We start from the raw sequence: 19,932 nt of genomic DNA on the forward strand, positions 1-19,932 counted from the left end.
GTGAACAGACTGTTAGGCAGAAGATGCAATTAATTCCCTGTTACCCTGCTGGAGATTCGCATAGATGCTTGTTAATTGATCATAATGTCTTTTAATTACTGACAAGTACCCTCCCATCCTCTGAAACTCAGCGAGACCCCTCACAGCGATGAGACTGCATGGCAGAGCTGGATTATTGAAACAGGAGTGTTCCTAGAGTGTGTTTTCAGGGCCTCCACACAGTATACTGTTGCTGTTAAAGATATTCTTAAAGCCATAACAAATGAAGGTTTAAGACTTAAAAGAGCTGCTGGTCTAACAAGCCTTCTTTTAACTTTACCTGTCTTCCTCAGATACTGTCGTCCATTGAGTTGTTGCAACATTCTTTACCCAAAATCAACCGGAGCGCTTCTGAACCATCTCTGCATCGTGCCGCCCACACAGAGGACATAAATTCATGCACGTTAACATCCACGAGACTACCCGTGTTTTAGGACCGTGCTCCCCTTCCCGTGATCTCTCCAGTGATGGGGAAGGAACAGAAGTAACAGAAGTTGTGCTTTTAATTGCCTCAGTGTACAGGATCAGTGCCAGCAGGATTATCTGCATCCCAGTTTTAAGAACAAGCTGCTAAGGATTTCTGCAGTTCTGTCCTGCAGGGACACAGCTCCACATCGCCTTTTTCTACAGTTTCTTTTACTGGGACAGTTACCAGACTACAAATCAAGAGATCTATTACTATTTTTTTAATAGATGCACTTGAGCCTTATTTTTCCCATACACAGAAGCGATGGATGTTTCTTTGGCCGTGTTTCTGGATTGATTTGAATCTGTTGATAAATTGGTATTTTTTACAGCGAGGATGGCTTGCCTCGGCGTTTGAGGAAAGGTGATGCATCATGGTGCTCGGTGATTGCCCCACGCCATACGCCACTTCGGGGTGGGGTGGGGAGTTTTGCCTGAAATGGGTATCCGCAAACAAGGCTGAGGGAAGAGGAAAAAACTTTCTGGAAATCAGCTCCTGCCGAAGAGCTTTCATCAAGCCAATGAAATAAGTTAAAATGCTAATTCAACACAAAATAGTTTTGCAATAGTTTTGCACATAGAAGAAAAACTCTTGCAAAAGAATGGAATCTGTTCTGAATTGTACTGCTCAGAGAAGGAAGCTAGCCAGGCTCGCTATGGTCATCCTCAGTAACTTCAGCAGCTTACTTTGGTACTATTGACTTGTTTCTTGCAGCCCAATGAGGTGGTAAGTGCAGAAAGACAGGCTTTTGTGGCTGAGAAAAGGCTAATTAACATTACCCGTATACTTCTGCAAATGAGCGTAGTCTCCATCCCATCTGAAGCTGTCGTCCAAGAGATGCACTATCAAGAGGAAACTGAGCATATACAGTTTTTCTTGCTGATTTGGGTTTTAATTTTGTTTTTATTGCTCCTGAGAAAATGCATTTATTGTAAGCCAAGGTTCCTCTGATTATCTTATTTTAATAAAATAAATTAAATTTTAGGTTTAAGATTCAATGTCGTCATTTAATGTAGTAATCCATAGTTCTGACATGTACATCTAGATTTGAAAACCTCAGAAAATGACATTCTGAATAATGTTTTAAAAGTTACTAGGATAAGTAATAGCAGTTCAAGTAAAAACACACTTGATACGACAGCCGATAGGTTTCCAATCATTTCCATTACAAGATCATTTTTATTCTACTGCGATAACCTTTCAGCAGCGTCTGCTTGCTAAGCCGACTGGATGGTACATCAGTGTAGGTATTTGAATACACCATTTTTGAGCAGCATTACATTTTCTGTGAACCTGTTGTTTACTTGGCTAGAATTGAGTATTTTGCCTTGGCTGAACTTAACAGATGACAAAAACCAGGTGGTTTAATCTAAGAATTTATTTTTTGGAATAGCATTCTGTTTAAGGATCTTTATTAGGGAAAGAATGGAAGCCAGGTTTCCATTGCTGGAATGGAAGCTTGGGCTTTTGTGTCTGTCCTTGGGCATACAGGTCATTATGGGGCTCCTCTCTGAATACACCGCTGAGGTCCAATGAGTGAAGAGACAAGACAGCTGTAGTCACTCTTGTCTCAATCTAAACAGTTGCTGAAAATTTATTAGGCAAAATACTTGTGCTGTGAATTCTGACAGCGTACATGGGCAGCTCCTAACTGCCTGTGACGCCCGAATGGCTGTTCGGGCTGCTTATTTCCAGCAGGCAAAACACCCATGGAAGGGAAGAGAGGAACTTGTAGTACATAAGCCAGCCACATACTTAAAGAATAATATCTACACCGTCCTCAGAATATCTCATAACATGGGTGAAATATCAATCCTTAAGTGATAATTGAGCGTGACCATAAAACTTGCTTGCTAAAAAGTAAGTTGAGGGTTGAAGGAAACTGTTCTGTATAGTTCTGTGTGATTTGTAATAATATTCCTGGTATTTTAACTGCAACCCTCTCTAAACGTAATTTATCTGTCATTTTACTTCTATTTTAATAAGTTTGGGGGGAGAGAGGGGAAAGGAGAAACGGTAAAAAAAGCGTTTACTTTAGCTGTAATTTCCAAAAAGAAACCGTTAACTCCTGATTTTAAAATGGGTTACGTGTCTCTTGGAAAATAAAAATATTTTTGATGATTAGGCTTATTTTGACCAGCACTTAATGTCAAATCAGATGAAAGCTGCTAAGTGAAGAATTTAAAAGGTCTGAGTTTCAAAGTCTGATTGCTCTTAAGTTATAGTCTCTAGGTAGCTATGAAAAACAAGCTATCCTTTTAATTTCAGACTACTGTTAATGTCGTCTTGGGGCAAAGCAAATCAGGAATGTCTTGTTTAAGGTAAAAACGTCCTCTTCATTGACACTTTTTGGTGTATTTTGTTACTGAAAATATTTCTTTCTGCAAAAAGAAATCTGTGCAAGACCTGCTAGAAACAAGCTGCCGTGGGGAGGCTCAGGGCAGCCTCAGGTATGCCGGGGCACCTCCTCTTGAGCATTCATCTTGGAGAGTACGCTCTTGGTGATACTTTCATTTTGCTTCACCTCTGTAATTAGTGATGAAGAATTGCACTAAAATGACTTAACAGAGTATGACCTTCACTGGTGCCTTCATAGGCCAGTTTTAAAAAGAAGCAGACAAGCAAGTGGTTGTAGATACTGCCAGCCTAAGGCCTGACGCTGCAGTAAGCATCGTTAAACATTAACTTCAGGGGGACTTGATTGTGGAGAAGTTACATTTCCTAGGTCAGAAGAGAGAGCAAAACCCGCACGCTCAGTTTGAGGGAACCTGGCCAGCAGAGATGGGAGGAGTTTCTCCCTCTTCTGCTGGCACCCTTACAGAAATGAAATGTTTCCCTCCCGAAGGTTTCTCAGCCTCAGTTTTGACCCAGAAATGCAAACCAACCACTGAAGCAGAACGATAAGCCCCCCACTAACTGGTGCCATTTATGAATCCAGGTTACGGTTTCTGCTGTTTTGCTTTATGGCAGTGACCCAGACCCCAGTTCTGCCCCTCAGAGCGGCGCCCCGTGTGCCACGCTGCCCTAAGGGTTTCACACACTCTGCTTCACAACGACATTTGTCCCCTCAACAATCAAGCCCTCTGAAATGCTCGAGTCGTTAAGATAAGCAACCTTTCAAGGGCAAGCCCTCTTACCTTTAGCCCTGGGCTGCACTGGCCCTCTTCTTACTTTGGGGCCGTATGCTGAATGTGCTGGAGAAAACTGCCTGTACTCGGGTGTTTCCGTGCTCTATTACACAGCAGCCGCTTCAGCTGCGTCCTTGCTGAATTTTCAGTTTCACTTGCAAAGTTCATACAAAGGACAAATGGCAGAATTAACTCCTTGAACCGTTTTTCACCATCAAATTGAAACCTGCTTTTGCAATATAAACATGAACTGAATTTTTAACAAAAATAAAATTCAGTAATAATTCCATTAACGCAGAAGAGGTGTGCCTTAAGACCCGGTGCCTGCTGGGCCTTTCACATTGCTGTCCTTCATCTGGAAAAGGCAAAGGGGTGGTGGGGGGCAGCGCCGGGGCAGGACCCCCCCGTCGGGCAGCCCCCCTACCTGTCACTTCATGGGAAACGTTTGAACTTCTGCTGCGGCTGGGGGTGAGGCTGTTCCAAGACCCCATTACCGCCTCAGAAGGTGCAGATGGCAGAGCCCAGGTACCCGTCAGCCACACCATGAACTTCAGGAAAGCGGCTGTTAAACTAACGGGTTATTTTGTAACTGAAATTACCGAGGTTGCACAGTTGCAAACTGTAAGATCACTGCCATAAGGAGATCAGAAAACTTTTAGTTACTGCATTTAATCTTGGCTACTTCTTTTAACCTGCATCAAGGGTTTCCTCGATTTAAATTGAACAAAAACGTAACTACAACTGTTGCAGTGACTAAAAGTAGCTACTTACTGTCATGACACAGTTTCCAAAATCCAATTCCTGCTCTAAGTTTAATTTCGCTGTAGGTTGTGACTCCAGTGTTGCTCTGCCTGAACGTATTAGAGTTCTATTTGCTTTACAACAGGTGTGCTAAGAGACACTTCCTGCCACTACACACACTTAGTATTTTAAAACAAGGGTAGGAGAGTAACGGGCAGAGTCCTTGAGAGCCAGGCAGTGTCGCGGCCCCACTACTGAAACAAACTCACTGTAAGAATACAGTAACCTCTATCCTGAACTCTAGGTACTGCTTTGAGGTGTGACATATTAGTTTGTAAATCTCCTTTTTAAGGAAGAAAAAGCTACACTGACCACACTTCCCAGTGGGGTTTTGTAGATATACATTGAGTTGATTTGGGAGGGAGGGGGGAACACCCAAAATAGATTTAGCGACAGTTTTTAACAGCTTCAGCTTTAAATGTTAAGAGAGGAGCTGTATTTACACTACCACTCAGCTCACAAGACAGCTTACGTTAGGCCAAAGAGGGAGGAAACCCTCTCGGGAGTAAGGGATTTTTCCATGCAATCGATTTCATTCTTTAAATATATTTCAGTTGGGTTGTTTTTTTTTTTTTTTGCCATACAAAAAACTATCTGAAAACTTTACCAGGACTGCACAAGTAAACCACAGGGCACATTCATTCGAACGGTGCTGTAGAAAGTGTAAAGCATCGCTAAATAAATAGCTCTAGATTGCTATAGACGAAAGCACCTTCCGTTCTCTTTACTGAGAAGTAGCAGAATCCTCCTCGGCCCCAGAAAGGTGCATGAAAAGTTCTCCGAGTTCTGTCACTTCGTCGTCTGTGCTGCTCACAGTCCTACTTTCTCTGTCTTCAATAAAGTCCCACAGGCGCACGGAATTGAAGAACTGGAATAGAAGGAAAGCTGGCTGAGCACGAACCAGTACTCGTCACCGTGCAGTCGCAATGCCTGCCCTACCGAGCCTCGCTGCCTCGTTAAGAAGTAAGTCGGTGAGAAGCCGAGATTCGGAAGCTGGGTTCGCGCTAGGGTGTGCTGCCGCTCAGCAGCACGTGCTGTTCAATTCGAAGCGGTGGCCGCTCGGTCACCATTACGGTGCGGGCAACCTAGCCGGCAGGAACGCGCTGCGGGCACGCGATGAAGGCGCCGCCACAGCCAGTTTTCAAGAAAGCTTTAAACTTGGTAGCTGGTCTTACTGCCAGCGACGTGCAGGCAAGAGAGATCAGTTTTTAATACTGTAGGTGAAAGCTGGATCAGCAAAATTCCTTTGAAGAAAGGTTTGCCATGAGAAAGACTGGCTGAAAAACTAAAACTATTATAATAAATTTTTGCTCTTCAGTAAAAGGTGCCTTCTCCTTCCCTAATAACAAACCTTTCCCTCAAGGAAAGTTGCGGGGGTGCTTCCTTCACTTCTCCGAGACCCTGCATGGCATGAAACGTATTTAAGCAGTGTAAGGTACATTCAAAACATGGTTTTAATTACACTTGACTGGAGTATTCCCTTACCCGCACGGTCCCCTCAGAGCTGAGCTGTTTCCTTGGTTTTTCGGGTTCAGCTCGTGTCCCATCCGGATACGCATGAAGGTAAAGACACTTCCCTCCGAACGGGCAAGTTCCTTTCCCTTGTTCAAAATACTTGCAGGGCTTTTTCCTGATTTAATTAGAAGAGAGAGTTATTGCCTTCAGCCAGGAAAGGAAGTAGATAGAGTTCACTCTCCACAGCTTAACTCGTCCTCGGTCAGTGATGCAAAGTACCGGTGCTGCCAGTACGCCCCGGGTTGGGTCTCCCGTTCCCTACCTGACAGCCCTCAAAATAGATGGAAAGATTACTAGCAGTGAAAAAAGAAGTACATAAAGGAACAGCATTATAAGAAGAAAAAAAATTCAACTACCTTAAGACATGGAAAGTGAAGGATGCTCAAAGAATGTCATCGATCCTACACGTGCATCTTCACCACCATGAAAAAATTTGTTGCTATTTTTCTAGCGGCACAACTCTCCTGTACTTTCCACCACTACCTTTTTACGGAACAGTTCCTCCCGTCATCTCCTCTGGAAGCCCTATGAGCACACTTTGTTAATGTACGTTCCCATCTGCTCTGTTGTTCAACCAAGCTGCGCAAGCTACGCAGCAAGTTTTGGAAAGGTGTTCCTTACAGGGGCAGCGCAGCGGCACGCGGGGCCTGGGGGACTGTTCTCCAGTGAGAAACTGCTGAAGAGGCTGCACAATGCAACTGGACTCGTAAACTCAATATGCAAATAGTGATGAAACTGGTTCCCAAGACATTGCTACAGTCCATCTAATAGCAATTAAATGGAGAAGGAAACGTCAACGTAACAAAAACACCCCAAACACCTGAAATCCCCGAAGGAGGCGGTGCATTAAAAGCAGGATGAATTTGTCTTGGTTTGGAGCTCAAGTAGTCTGTGACCTCCAGGTTGTAGGTCTGAAATTTATTTTCGTCCTGCGCTGGCATGTAAATTGAATGGATTTGTGGTGGCGTGACCCCCTGCTCTTCGCTTAGACTCCACTTTAGTAGCATTTTTTCATTCCACGGAATACTAAATCCTCAAGTTAAAGTGACTGCCAAGAGATCTATCCATAGAATTTCTGTACAAAAGATGTTTTCATCTACAACACAAAGCATTAGTCTTAGCTGAGCGCTTACGCAAACCCCCTTTTTCTATTTTCTTCTACAGGACAGGTTGGCAGGGGCCAAACCCGACTTCCAACGCCACCTGGCACCGCGGCTGCAGTCACACAGACGCTCACCTTGCTGACAGCACGGCCAGCTAAAAACTGCAGAGCTGGGGCTTCCCAACGCAACTTACCACCCTCAATTCAAAGCCCTTACGGATTAAAATAAACCAGCCGCAGGGCATTGAAAACAAACTGTGTCTGATGAGCCTCAGTTAAAAACGACTGATTTTCCTCCAGTATTTTGCCTGACTATAAGGTAAAACAAGCCCAGATGCTGGATTAAACGTTTAATGGCGCAGGGCCGCTTTCAGCCATTCTGCTGCGTTGTAGCAGGACTTCAGAGACTTACAACCTTCCTGAGCAGCAACAGCTCTGTACGGATTTCGGCAAGGCCTGGGTTTTTTTCCGTACTCCGAAGGCCGTGCGTCAAGGGTGGTGCACACCACGGGATGAAGCTGCACAGCCTTCAGGAAAATCGCGACCACCGGCTCGGGGCAGGCACAGCTCCGCGGATGCCTTCAGAAGGGCGAGCGAGGAGGTAAGTACCGCTGCCTTCCTGACGTGCCGGCTGCGCAGCCCCGACACATTCCAGGCAAGCGCAGCTCTGCAAAGCTGCTGGAACCCTGCCCCTCAGCAGCCCTCTCCCAGCGCCCCCAGCACCAGGCACGTCCTCGCTGCGTCAACAAAAGGCACGCGCTCAGGCAGTGGGTTCCATTTCCAGCAGACATTACAAAAACCCGGTGGAATTTTTATCCCGTATTTCACGAGCACGACATCTCCCTTCCCTACTTGTTTTCCTCAGTAAGCGACAACCTTCCAGGGAACTACGTCCAAGGGATCGACAAGCCAATTTTGGCAAGTGAACTGAAACAGCTTCGGCGTTTCAGAGCACAGTGAGCACGAAGAGTTTCTGATCTAGAGTTACATGACAGACCCTTTCGTGGCAGTCACAAAGTTAAATAAATGCGTTAACGGAGATTAAAAGTTTTCTGTAGATTGGTTTGTAATTAAGAAAGCTTCAAAATACAGGCACTTAGACTAAGTCTTAGCACATCTATCTTAAGGACGACGTAAACAGTGTTTGTAGTTTGTTACCAAACTTACCCCACTCCCTGCTTAAATGCTTCGATCAGCTCGTTCTTCTTCTCCTGGTCTTCCACCCAGTACGCACTGGGAATGACAAACTCGGATATCACACGGCATTCCGGGCAGGACCTTAACGGAGCAAAACCAAACAGCAACGCTCCGTTACTTTCCAAGAGTGACACTCCTCAGTAAATCTGCAGTCTCCCAAGGGAAAGGGAGATGGTTTGTCACACGGAAGCAGCAGACGCCTTTTCACACGTCAGCACGGCACACACGTGCGTGCTTGTTATTAGTTTTGATCGAAATAACCCACTCAGTGCAGCCAGGGCCCACGCTACCTTGTGTTTGCTTCTAGACTTGACCAAAAGGAATGGGTGTCTCCTCTGTATGCAGAACTAAACTGCATTTGCTAATCCAAATACAGAGAAATAAACCGTAATGATTATGGGACACCGCGGCTCCCACGCAGCAGAAAGCCAGACCAGCTGAGAAGGGACAGAGGAAGGTCCCCGAGCCTTTGAGATGTGATCTGACTGCTACCAGCAGCGACTAGCTGTGCGCTTCATGGTTTTACACGATGGATTTCTACGCAAGGAACTACAAGAACCAAATACGCAACTTCAGTCCCTCAGCAAGCCCAGGAAAGGCTGTTACCACGGTCCCACAAGTCCCACAGAACACCCCGTCTCCCAGCAGGCAGCGCTTCCATGACTAAGCCAAGTCCCTCCTTTAGGTTAACTTTGCAAGGACCAGTATGTTCACCATTATGGAGAAGTGTAAAAAACCATGTTTGAAGAACTTGTAGCAGTACTTAACCCAAACCCAAAGCAGAGTCCAGGGCACTGTTTCTTAAAAAAAACCCAACAAACAAAAAACCACCCCAAAAACCAAACTCCCCAAACCCCCACAAAAAACCACAACACAAAAACCCCAACAACTCCTTCCCAGTCCCTACTGCGGGCAACAGCACCTGGCCAACAACCTGTGCTGGAGTCAAGCTTTTATGTCCTAATGAGCTAACGTTCACTTCAGTGACATCTATGATCAAAGTTGTCCAGAACAACCTATTTTGGCAGAATACTGAAAATATTTCCCACCTTTTCCTCGGTGTGCTTGTAACTTGAGAGAGTTTTCAAAGAGATGCTCAAAAAAAGGAAATTGCCCTAATTGGACGTTTTTCATTCTCTCATCTGAGAATGTTTGGGATACATTATTTATAGAGCTCGACGATGAAGGTGTTTACTCAGATACAGATAAATGTGTGATTAGTGGGACATCTAGCTTAAGTAAGCTGTAATTTAGAGAAACATCCAGTAACTGAGCACATACATGGCAAGAATAAGGAGGGAGGGGTTTTGCACGCAGGGTACGGCGAAGGGCGCTGGTTAACCAGGTCTCAGCAGTTCCAGAGCCCACGTGTGCACACGCTGCCCCACCGTCAACGCAGCGAGAGAGGGCTAAGCCACCAAGGGCCCGTACAGGACCACAGCACGTAAGTAAACGGTTACCAAAGGTTACCCGATGCATCCTAGTGGTCTTGAAGGTAGTTCTCGTGGCCACATAACAAGATCCTGGAATCTGCCAGCACCTGGGACCAGGATTTTCTGAGCTCAGGTCTTACTAATTGCTATGTTAATATTTACAGCTACAGAATCCCTTACCACCGGGTTTATTTCTGTATCGAGTCAAAGCACCCCAGCGAGGCTATCTCACTGACACAGGCCCCAGAGAAGAGGCTCTGGCTAACATCAACTTACTTTATGATTTGATTCTCGAACTGCTTGGCACACCTCCACTGCCGGATGCAAGACAAGCAGTACGTGTGATTGCAGTTGGAAAGGATCCCAAACCTCCGCTCAGAGGCTGACGGTTTCTCGTACACCACTTCCATGCAGATACTGCACACTTTGTTCTGACTTGCCTGAAAGGCAAAGGCCTTCTCCATGTCATGCTCAAAGGTCGCCATGCACATCTGTCACAGGAGAGACATCACCGGTTACTGCAGCCCACGTAGCAGCCCGCTCCTTGTAAAACAACCGTCTATGGAAAGAATCTATTACAGGAAAACCCAAGTACACTCATTAAGAGCATCACTCCTACCTTCATCATCATAATTTAAGAACACTACGTTCAATCACGTATTCAAGCCCTTCCGGTGTTCTCTGCAGCTTCAGGGTATCAGGAGTAAGGGCGCGCAAGCACTTCCCTGTACCTCTTTCTGTATCTCTGTCACGGAACAGGTATTGCACAAGGAGATGTGTCAAAGACCCCCACAAACCATCTAATTCAGGACCCGGAATGGGGGCCACACTCAAAATGTTACTCTGCTTATCATTAAGGCCACACTCACTCACCAGATACCCCAGCTAAGGGATAAGCCTCTTATCCAGGCTTCCCTACATCACTTCTGCTCACAGTATCCCAGCAGCGACAGTCAATAACCAATTTACACTCTCACAGCCCTACAAGGTGAGCTGGTGGTTACACCTGCATAGTTTTACTTGTCAAAGGTCCCCGGACTTGACAATTAAAATAAATTTCAGAATAACAATAATAATAATAACAACAATAATAATTAAAAAAATAAAAAGGACACACAGTAATTCCACATCAGAAGCAGCATTTCGACTAGCACACCTTCTCACCCAGCACACACCTCTGCTGCCGGAGCCGAGCACCCAGCGGCCGCGGTGACAGACACCCTGCCAGGTACCAACGAGCTCTCAGCAGAGGGGAGAGCTCCTACAGCAGCACCTGTTGCAAGTATACACTGACTGCCCAGAACCTGAGGTTTTTAACCCCTTGGATTTTACTTCAGACTCTGAAGGGACTTGTGATTCAGTAACTGCTAATGCTGCTGGTCTTTCTCCTCCTCAGCCCTGAGGACTGGTAGCCGGGCAGGGAAAAGAGCAGCCCCTTAAGCCCATCTTCACCCAACCAATTCCTCATCAAGTCCCTCCAGCCACCCCACTTCAAGTCCAGCTCCAAACCCTCTGTACTCCGCTCCGTCTGTCCCTACGTGACACTGCCCTCAAATCAGCCACCACCACGAAGAACATCTGAAGAGGTGACTCAGCAGACTGACAAGGCTCTCACAAGCCTGCAGCAGCCCACAGTTTCTCTCCTCCACTGTACATAACGTACCACCGAGATGTCGTGTAAGTTACAAAAGACATTTTCCCAGCACTTTAGGGTGGTCTGGGAGAAGGCTGCAGGCAAGTTTCTGATAAGGATGAAATGGGAAAAAAAGAAGTTGCTGTAAAAGGTGCTCTGCATCACTGTTACCAATTAAGCCCCAGATGCTTGAACAGACCTCTTAAGATAATTTTATAGCTAGAAAACCAGCAAAACAAAAGCTCTTTGGAACAACAGGCTCTTCTACAAAACACATCCTTAGATTTTAGCGCAAACAAACCAAATCTTGCACCGAGCCAAGCGAATCTCACACCATTTTCATGTTAATATTACCATCTCGTGAGCCTTCCTCTGTTCTTGGTCGAAAGGGTGAAGTACTTGCAATCCACAGATCTCACACACATCTCCGTGGAGGTAAAGGCAGCGATCTCCGAAGTGGCACGCTCCCGCTGCAGCATAAGGACACAGCTGCTCTCCATCCGCACAGGAGCTTCCAGCTACCGGGTCTTCCAATCCGCTGCAAATAGCTTCCAAATACGAATGGGGCTTCATTTCCGGATTATCGTTTTGGTCACTGCAACACACCACATCGCCTGCGGTGCTGGGTTTCTGCTTTTCTTCATTCAGGCCACACAGATCTTAGAAAACAAGGACACGGTATGAACCACACAAGACACTGCACAAAACCCACTCAAGAAGCTCCACAGACCTTCTTTCCAATGATTGCCAGTTATTGGTTTGGGACTTTATTTTAAAGTTTCCTCTAAGCCTCTTTTGCTCGCAAACCACAAGGCTTGTCACAAATTACCAAGCAAAAAGTTCCATTTAAAAATTTCGTGAGCTGTTTTCCATTTACAAATAGGCTAAAAAGTCCTCTGGTACACAGGAGGGCAACTGGCCCGTTCAATGTGACTGCGAGAACAGGTGGGGACAGCTTGCAGGTGGCAGCGGGGCTCGGCTCCTCTGCCCTGCCCGTCAGGTGTGGACGGATGTCTCCATCCCGTGTTCCTAAGGGCTGGCACAATCCGTGCCAGGCAGCCCGGCAGAAAGCAACCAGGTTTCTTAGCATTTTAAACGCCCTCAGGTTGAGAGCGACACGTACCAAAAAAGATCTGAGGGGCAGAGATATTTTAACCAAAAAACCCTAAATCAAAATAATAAAAAAAAAACCCACCCCCAAAAATCCCCCAAACCAAACCCCATCTTTTGGGGAACACCAGGCTAAAAGTCGGTCGGCTGGACACGGCCATTACCAGGTACTGACAGGCCCAAGCCTCTCGAGGAACGAGGCCTCATCGGGAGAAAGTCTGACCACACCTCTCCAGCTGTCCAGGAAACTCAAGCAATAAAAGGAGAAAAACTACCTAACTCCTGTCAAGCATCAAGGAGGACGAGCACAGCACCGCTCCCACTCACTTCTGTCCCTGAGCACCAGCGTTTTCTTCTCCCGCCTGCCAGCCTCATGCGGTTTGCTCCTGACGCCCGGCGCGCTGTGCTCGGCAGGATGGCGAGGGTTGTGCAGTGCTGCCGACGGGAGCGGAGGCGGCGCCGGGGCCGCTGCACCCCCCGACGCAGGAAGTCGGGTGTGATCATACCTGCGAAAGGAAAAAAAGATGGAACAAGTGTTACAGAGGCTAAACTTGGCACAGTGGCAGGACACCGCCCTGATGAATACTTAAACAAACCAAAACTGAATAGCTACTTTTTTTTTAAAGGATTGTTCTGACAAGTTGACTGAACTTGCTCAGTCTCTTTCAAAGCCAGACCTAAAGGCTTCTCAGTCTCAAAAAATGGATGCCTCTGAAAGCACACCTGTGTTTTCTTCTCCAGAGACACACAGCATAGCTGAAAGAACATTAGTCATGCACACATAAATTAGATCCTCGTCACCCCCTCACACAAACAGGTTCGCTGGCATTTCTCAAAGAAGCAACATCAAAACGCTGTGCAGGAAGGAGTGACATTTTGTGAGCTTCGCTTCCCCCTGCAAGCAGCAACACTTAGACTTTATGCTCCCACACCCCAGAAGATGCAGTATTTGCAAACAGGATAGGAAAGGACTCGAAACATCCAGCAAAGCCATGGAACATATTCCAGCAGCAGAGGAGAAGCGATCAGTGCGGCAAAGAGGCTGCTCCAGTAAAGCCATGGACATACCCAAAGGTAGAGCATTTCTGATGGGAACGAAAACATTCTCTGTCTCGGTTTCTGGTCCTGTACTCAGGACCTGCACGTGCCCAGGGACCTGCCATACACATAAACCGCTTGCGTGCATCGAGTGCCTCCAGCTCCAGCAAAACTGCTGGAGTGAAACAGCAACAGGCGCTGCAGCCACCTTTAGGGTCCAGTCAGGATATGACGTGGGCCCCGTGAGTGACATGGCTGCCAACATCACCCACTACTGATCCAGTGCGAGCAGCTAATGGAAGCTACGGAAAACACTAACGTTCCATCGCCTGAGCCGAGCTTGGTAGCACGAGCTAAGGGAAGGAAAGGAAATACAACCAAGCCATTGCAATCACTGCCACGCTGCTGTCAGGCGAAGGCACAAACAGGTCTCCCAGCTGTGACCAGAATTCCTGCACAAAGGAGCTGCCCCTGTGGCACATCCCCGATGGAACGGAACATTAAGTAACACACGGTATTTACTGCAGCGTTTCTCCAGCAGTTTTACCCATCAGTCTTCAGGGCAAGGCATGATACTGTTCAGCTTTCCCACCAAACCCAGGGGAGCGACTGAGACAGAACTGAAAGTCCTTGAAACTGTGCAGCAGGTTCTGCACGAAGGAGGCTACAAGGTCCCTCGGGAGGGCCGGTAATAGGGAACGCAAACCATGCTGCCCAACGCTACTTCCCATGAAGTTGCAGGCTCCGTTTTTGCATTTAATAGGTCTTACTACAGTAAGAATGGGATAAAAAACATACATGATACCTATGGTTTAATCACTACAGAGTAAAATAACTGCTGAAGCCAACCAAAATTGAGCAGAACTATAACACCGGACCCATAAGCTGGTTTCGGTGCTGGGAGAAAAAGCCCATATTTAATATCTTATTTCGTTCCCTTTACCATCTTATCTTGAGCTCAGATTCCCTGGGGTTTAAAGCAGTCTGCATGTGATTGCGATGCCCGGCTCTTCCGAACCGGCTGTTCCACAAAGCACCCGGCGTTTACCTGCACCGCGCCCCGTAGGCACACTGTCCCTTCTGGTAGTACTTGCAGATGGTGGACGATCTGCTCGTCGATAAATCGTGCGAGAACAGGCACTTGCTGCCCTCCCGACACACGCCCTGGAGGTAGTACCTGGGGGAAGCAGCAACGGTCAGAGGTCCGTGCGGAGCCGGGGGGGGGGAATGGGCCCTGCCCCGCTCCGCCACCGGGGCCCCCGCCGCCGCCCGGCCCGGGCTGCCCCAGCGCAGGAGAGGGCGCTGCCGCCGCCGGGGCCTACACCGGGGCCCAGCCTGGGAGGCCTCCGCCGCCTTGTCCTCGCAGGCCGCAGGCAGGCCCCGGCCAGGCGCCGAGCAGGCCGCGGGCAGGCCCCAGGCAGGCCGCGGGCAGGCCCCAGGCAGGCCGCGGGCAGGCCCCAGGCAGGCCGCGGGCAGCTCGGCGGGGCCGGGCGGCGGCAGCGCTCACCTGCAGGTCACCTGCTTCGTGCTCATCCTGGCCCGGTTCCGGGCCGCGCCGCCCCGCCTGCCCGGTTCCGCTCCGCCGCGGGCCGGGGGCGGGGCCCGCCCGGGCACTATTCAGCGCCGCGCCACAGAGCGCGCCGGGGCGGGCTAGAGCGCCGCGCAGGCGGACCACGGGGAGGCGGGCGGCGGCGCGGCGCCATGGCGGAGGCCGCCATCCTGCGGGTGCGGCACTGCGGGGCCGACATCTTCTGCCGCCGGGCGCCGCCGCGCTGCCCCGCCTGCGGCCGCCCCCTGCGCGGCGCCGGGCTGCCCGCCGCCCCCGTCCGCCTGCCCAGCCCCTTCCGCCAGGGCCACCGCCAGCGCTGCGCCTTCCTCCTGCGGCCCGCCGCCGGCACCTTCCTCGGGTAGGGCCCGCGGGCCGCCCCCGGGCTGCGCGCTGCTGGGCCGGCACCCGGCGCCCGCCGTGCCTGCAGCGGGGGTGCCCGCCGGGCCCGCCGCCGACGCCGCTGCCTTTCTTCCAGGGGGTACGACGGGCGGGCGGACCTGCACGTGGGGGTGACCAGCACTCACGGTACGGAGCGCCTGCAGGCCCCGCGGCTCGGCCCGGTCCCGCTGCCCGGCCCGGGAACCCGCGGGAGCGGCGGGACCGGCCCCGCCGCCGCCAGCTGAGGCCGGAGCGGAGCCGCCGGGTGCCTTGTGCTCCCCGCGCAGGGAAGTAAAAAGCTTTACAGATACGCAGGAAATCTCCACTTACGTTTTTTGCTAATTCTAAAACTCCCCCTAATTAAACAAAATTTTAAAAAGCCTCCTAAAAAAACCTCCAAAAACATACCAGGCTCTCCTAGAGTAAGCCCACCCTGCAAAAATCACACTTTATGTGTTCGTTTACTGTGAAGCTGGTCTAACTGGGGGGTGTGTGTGTGTTAGAAAAGCTGCCTGGTTGTCCTTGCTTTCATTATCAAAAGCCACCCGAACTTGCCCTGCAGAAGCAGAGCAGGTGTTTGATGAAAGGACCGCATTTTTCTACCTGTAGCCACTGAAAGGAAGCGACTACAGCCAGCCTAAGAAATGCCAGTATGGAAAACTAGTAGCAGCTTTCATTACTTAAAACACACGCCCCCCCCTCCGCCATGGATCTGATTCTCCAGCGGCACCTGACAATCTGCTGCTCTATTTTCAGGCGTGGTGTATAATTACGACGATGAGGGCATTCACAGAGCTGAAACTGGATGGGAACAGTGCATCAGCATCCCACTGGTACAGCCAGACATGTTTGGGCTTCTTCAGCAGTGGGATAAGCTCCTAGAGGAATTTTCTGAGGGAGAGACCTGGCTTCCTCACAGGTAGGTGGTTTGAAAGCTGGATGCAATAGAGTTTTTAGTCTGGGATGATAAATCAGGCTGTTCTGTTTTGGACCCTGAGAGGCTGCGGTTCATTCAGAGCCTTGCTCCTTCAGAACACACAGGCCTAACAATCCAGCGCGAGCAACGCCGTCAGGCTGTCAGGAAACCTACTGGCCCTGCTAAACAGAGAGAGTGTTTTTAAGCTGTCAGTAATGAACTCATCTGCTAGAATGTAAAAGCTCTAAAATAAAGAGATCGTTCTAGGGAAGTTTTCTTCAGCAACAAAAGAATTTAGCGTGAAAAGACAACAGTTCAGTGAAACACGGAGTGCTGCTGTGTAGAAAAGTCCAGGCATGATTCCGTCATTATTTCTTCAAGGTTTCAGCAGTTTTAGGTGTATTTGCATTTAAAAGCTGACTACATTGATGGGATTCTTGCCCAGACCTTGCATCCAGTTGTCAGTGATCAGAAATGGGAAACATGGTCAGGCTCATTTCCAGCTGATCCGTAACATTGCTTTGGACAGTTCACTACAGAAAGGCTTCCACATATTTTGCATTAAACCAGTATGTTCCAGCAAGAATGTTCAGTTGTTTGTAGCTTTCCTTGAAGTTCGTGCCCGACGACAGTGTTACAAGTTATGAAGCCCAGCTAAACCGTGCACTGCCACATCACCAAGCGGGCTGGTGACAAAGCAGCCTGCTCCCCCCAAAACAGCCAGTGCCCGAGCTGTCCCTCTGTAACTGCCCAGCGACAGCCCGTCTGAGCGCAGGTCCATGAAGGATTTAAGGTAATGAATGCAGATGTCATATAAGAGGAAAAAAACAACCATCAAACCAAAAGCATTTTTCAGCAGTTCTTTATGTGCTGCTTGATAAAATTTCAGAAATAATTTATTATCACCCTAGCACCAGGAGATGAAAGAATTTGACCTAGGATAAGAGTTTTTAAATGTTTATGGAACTCATAAAGCTAACAGGATTTGTGTCTGTGGACTGAGCCCTGAGCTGGTGAACCCAACACTGTTTTGTTTCCAGATGTTTTGTAGTGCACAACAATGGTGGCCACTCCTGAAGTTACTCAATTATTTTTCTTTAACAGTTATTTTGGTAAAGCAAGTACACTGTGGCAAATTGCTTGCTTACTAAGTGGGAGCTCATAGTCACTCCGTTACCCTTAACAAACGCCAGAAGAGCTTTGAAGAAAACAGCTGTCCTGACCTGGGCTCAGGGTTGCTTTTCATACCCACAGTCCTCAGACCTTGCACAGACACCTTGTAAATTCCCAGGGGTGACAGGCAAGCCTCACAGAAGATTCCCTGTGGCAACAGAGACCACTGAGGCACCAACAGTACAAGGCAAGGAATGAGTCACAGGGCTAGGAAGAACAAGGGAAAAATGACACAGGCTGAGGCAATTAGGGAAGAAGCTTGAGGATTAGGCAGCTCTGTATTAAAGACAGTTATACAGTGTCACGACGGCGGGAAGACACAGTCACTCAATATGAGTGAGCAGCAGACTTCATTTATTGTACCTTACAAGTCACCTTTTTATGCCTTGTTATAATTAGCTCATACAATTACAAAAGTTAAGCTCATTATTGGTTAGTTGCCTAAATACCAAGCCCGCCCCTAGTTTCTCTTCTGTAGTTTTCTGTTCCCACCTGCAACATGCTTTTCCCACCGAAATCTTCCTGTTATTGTGTAACAAGAACAGCCAAAGACAGTGTATTTTGCTTTACTTCAGATAAGCTGAGAGCGATGTGCATTTTTGTCCAGCCAGCTGGACTATGTCTATGTGACCCTTTCCAGCTAGCCAGTTATCCACAATACAGGACCAGTGGAAAAAACTGCACTATGTGAGTGAGGGAATGGAATAAATTACTGAAGTTGTTAGTGGCCAACATGAAACATTTGGGAGAACCCAAGAAACAGTCTGACCGTGAACAGGTAAAGGCCACATGCTCATAGGGTAGGGTAGCAGGGGAAAAAAGATAAAAAGGGCACAAACATTTTAAATGGCTGCTACTCCTACTGGGTATTTCTGTCCTTGCACAATGGCACAAATTGTTGCCAATGGGAGTTTGACTAGCACACTCTATAGCAGCTGTATCAACGTACTAGGGACAGAAATCACTTGATTTGAAGTAACCTTCCAAGTTCATGCCACACTGGGGGAAGCCCACGTAGCGGCACAATTAACACTACTGCTGCAGGAAGAAGTTTTCAAGATAACAGAGTAACAATACATCAAGAGCACAGGTTAACAAGGTAAAAGCCAAGTAAGTATGAAAAAATAAGAACTTATTATTGTAAGATCTGTAGCCCTCTTGCTTTTTTCTTTTCCTTTTTTTTTTTTTTTCTTTGTTTTATGCTCACAGTTTCTAGTACTCCTGGCTGGAAAGCGCAACTTGCAATACATAGAACATGTTTAAACACCAGCATTAAAGGAAAGCGGCAGTAGTTCTTGGAGAGCACATGCTTCATTTCACTCAGTAAAATACTCCTCCATGCACAGTACTTAATGGATTAGTGCTAGCTCTTACTACCAGTGTGTTTTTCCTAGGTATGAAGAACACAACCACAACTGCTACACATACGCACTGGCATTCATTAACAGCATACTGACTGCACAAGGAAAACGGCAAATGAGTAAAAGTGAATTTACAGAGAAATTTGTGATCCCACAGACAAAGAAAGCTGCTAAATACATAACTCTGCATCAGGAGCTAACAGCTAATGATTTCTACATTGTACCCCTTCCTGATCAAGAAAAGCAGTGCTGAAAATAAGCTGCTATATTAAACATCTACAACAGGCAACAGGAAGTCTTAAGACTCCAGATCTCAGGGTTTAAGATGCACAATCTACTTAATGTATTCAAAAAACACAATTAACTTTACATGTTAAGCTGCACATCATGGAGGAATCGGGAAACTGAATTTGTGCATTAGAATGAAATTACATACAGTGTACACACCACAGAAAATTTGTTTCTCAGTACTATTTGTATGGAAAAACGTTTTCCTATTTACATTCACTCTATGTTCTGTTCTGCCAAGACCAGGAATCGTAACTGCAATGTAATTAAGGGTTTTAACAAGTGAACTGTGGTAACTTAAGCTGTAATGCACCAAAATGTTTTTTTTTCCTGTCACATTTGTTTACTGATGAGTGAAAAAAAAGGGGGGGGGGGGGAAATCTGTGCTTGCATGCTGCTGAAATCCAAAGTCTGACTTAACGCACATTCACTACATGTAAAGTTATTTTCTTTTACTTTAATTACTAATAAATATAACAATAAATCAATCCAGCCTCTGTCAGATGTATTTATTTTCCAGTTCTTCTTTACTTTTTGCACATTTGTTCCTCAATCCAAGACAGGTGCTTAACGTTAAAAGATAATAATTTAGTGTCTCTGTTAGTATCCGTAATAAGAAATGGACTCCTCAGGATTCCTCTCAGAGTTAAAACTTTACAACTTAACAAAAAGAAATTTAAGTTAAAAAAAATTAAAGATATCCTCCAACAGCACTTTTACCTGTTGTACATTACATGGAAGTGTATGCTGAAGTCAGAATTGTGCAGTCCATAATTTTGTGCAATTTCACTTTACTTTTGGTTCT

At 47.4% G+C, this 19,932-nt stretch overlaps 3 protein-coding genes across 8 annotated transcripts in view; 2 read left to right on the forward strand and 1 right to left on the reverse strand.

Moving 5' to 3' along the window:
- RAF1 (Raf-1 proto-oncogene, serine/threonine kinase) overlaps positions 1–1,496 on the forward strand; it is a 44,152-nt gene extending 42,656 nt beyond the window's left edge. For all 4 annotated transcript variants that reach the window (XM_056337010.1, XM_056337012.1, XM_056337009.1 and 1 more), the window contains one exon: positions 333–1,496. In XM_056337010.1, the coding sequence (XP_056192985.1) occupies positions 333–473 (141 nt within the window). In that variant the 3' untranslated portion in view covers positions 474–1,496. The remainder of the gene's footprint in view (positions 1–332) is intronic.
- On the reverse strand, positions 1,492–15,108 carry MKRN2 (makorin ring finger protein 2). The gene is made up of 8 exons (XM_056337015.1): positions 14,970–15,108; positions 14,511–14,639; positions 12,752–12,930; positions 11,669–11,973; positions 9,958–10,172; positions 8,219–8,329; positions 5,920–6,064; positions 1,492–5,302 (listed from the first exon to the last, which is right to left on the reverse strand). The coding sequence occupies exons 1-8, from the start codon at positions 14,993–14,995 to the stop codon at positions 5,159–5,161; spliced, it is 1,254 nt and encodes a 417-aa protein (XP_056192990.1). The 5' UTR covers positions 14,996–15,108; the 3' UTR covers positions 1,492–5,158.
- Positions 15,053–19,615, forward strand: MKRN2OS (MKRN2 opposite strand). Of its 3 annotated transcripts, none has more exons than XM_056337019.1 (4): positions 15,053–15,369; positions 15,487–15,520; positions 16,146–16,308; positions 18,873–19,615. In XM_056337019.1, the coding sequence occupies exons 3-4, from the start codon at positions 16,235–16,237 to the stop codon at positions 19,090–19,092; spliced, it is 294 nt and encodes a 97-aa protein (XP_056192994.1). In that variant the 5' UTR covers positions 15,053–15,369; positions 15,487–15,520; positions 16,146–16,234; the 3' UTR covers positions 19,093–19,615. The 3 variants fall into 3 exon arrangements, with proteins under 3 accessions (XP_056192994.1, XP_056192991.1, XP_056192993.1); XM_056337016.1 differs by having other exon boundaries at positions 15,127–15,369; positions 15,487–15,536; XM_056337018.1 differs by lacking the exon at positions 15,053–15,369 and having other exon boundaries at positions 15,381–16,039.
- The last annotated feature ends 317 nt before the right edge of the window (positions 19,616–19,932 follow it).

Source organism: Falco biarmicus, chromosome 4 (genome assembly GCF_023638135.1).
Source record: "Falco biarmicus isolate bFalBia1 chromosome 4, bFalBia1.pri, whole genome shotgun sequence".
Lineage (NCBI taxonomy): Eukaryota > Metazoa > Chordata > Aves > Falconiformes > Falconidae > Falco > Falco biarmicus.

Coding starts and splice junctions, on each gene's coding strand:
- MKRN2OS (XM_056337016.1), top strand. CDS start 15,164: ATGGCGGAGGCCGCCATCCTGCGGGTGCGGCACTGCGGGGCCGACATC. Junction 15,537..16,145: donor GGGGGTGACCAGCACTCACG/GTACGGAGCGCC, acceptor CTCTATTTTCAG/GCGTGGTGTATAATTACGAC. Junction 16,309..18,872: donor GAGACCTGGCTTCCTCACAG/GTAGGTGGTTTG, acceptor TGTTTTTCCTAG/GTATGAAGAACACAACCACA.
- MKRN2 (XM_056337015.1), bottom strand. CDS start 14,995: ATGAGCACGAAGCAGGTGACCTGCAG. Junction 14,640..14,969: donor ACGAAGCAGGTGACCTGCAG/GTGAGCGCTGCC, acceptor TGCTTCCCCCAG/GTACTACCTCCAGGGCGTGT. Junction 10,173..11,668: donor AGAGGAAGGCTCACGAGATG/GTAATATTAACA, acceptor CTCCTGTGACAG/ATGTGCATGGCGACCTTTGA.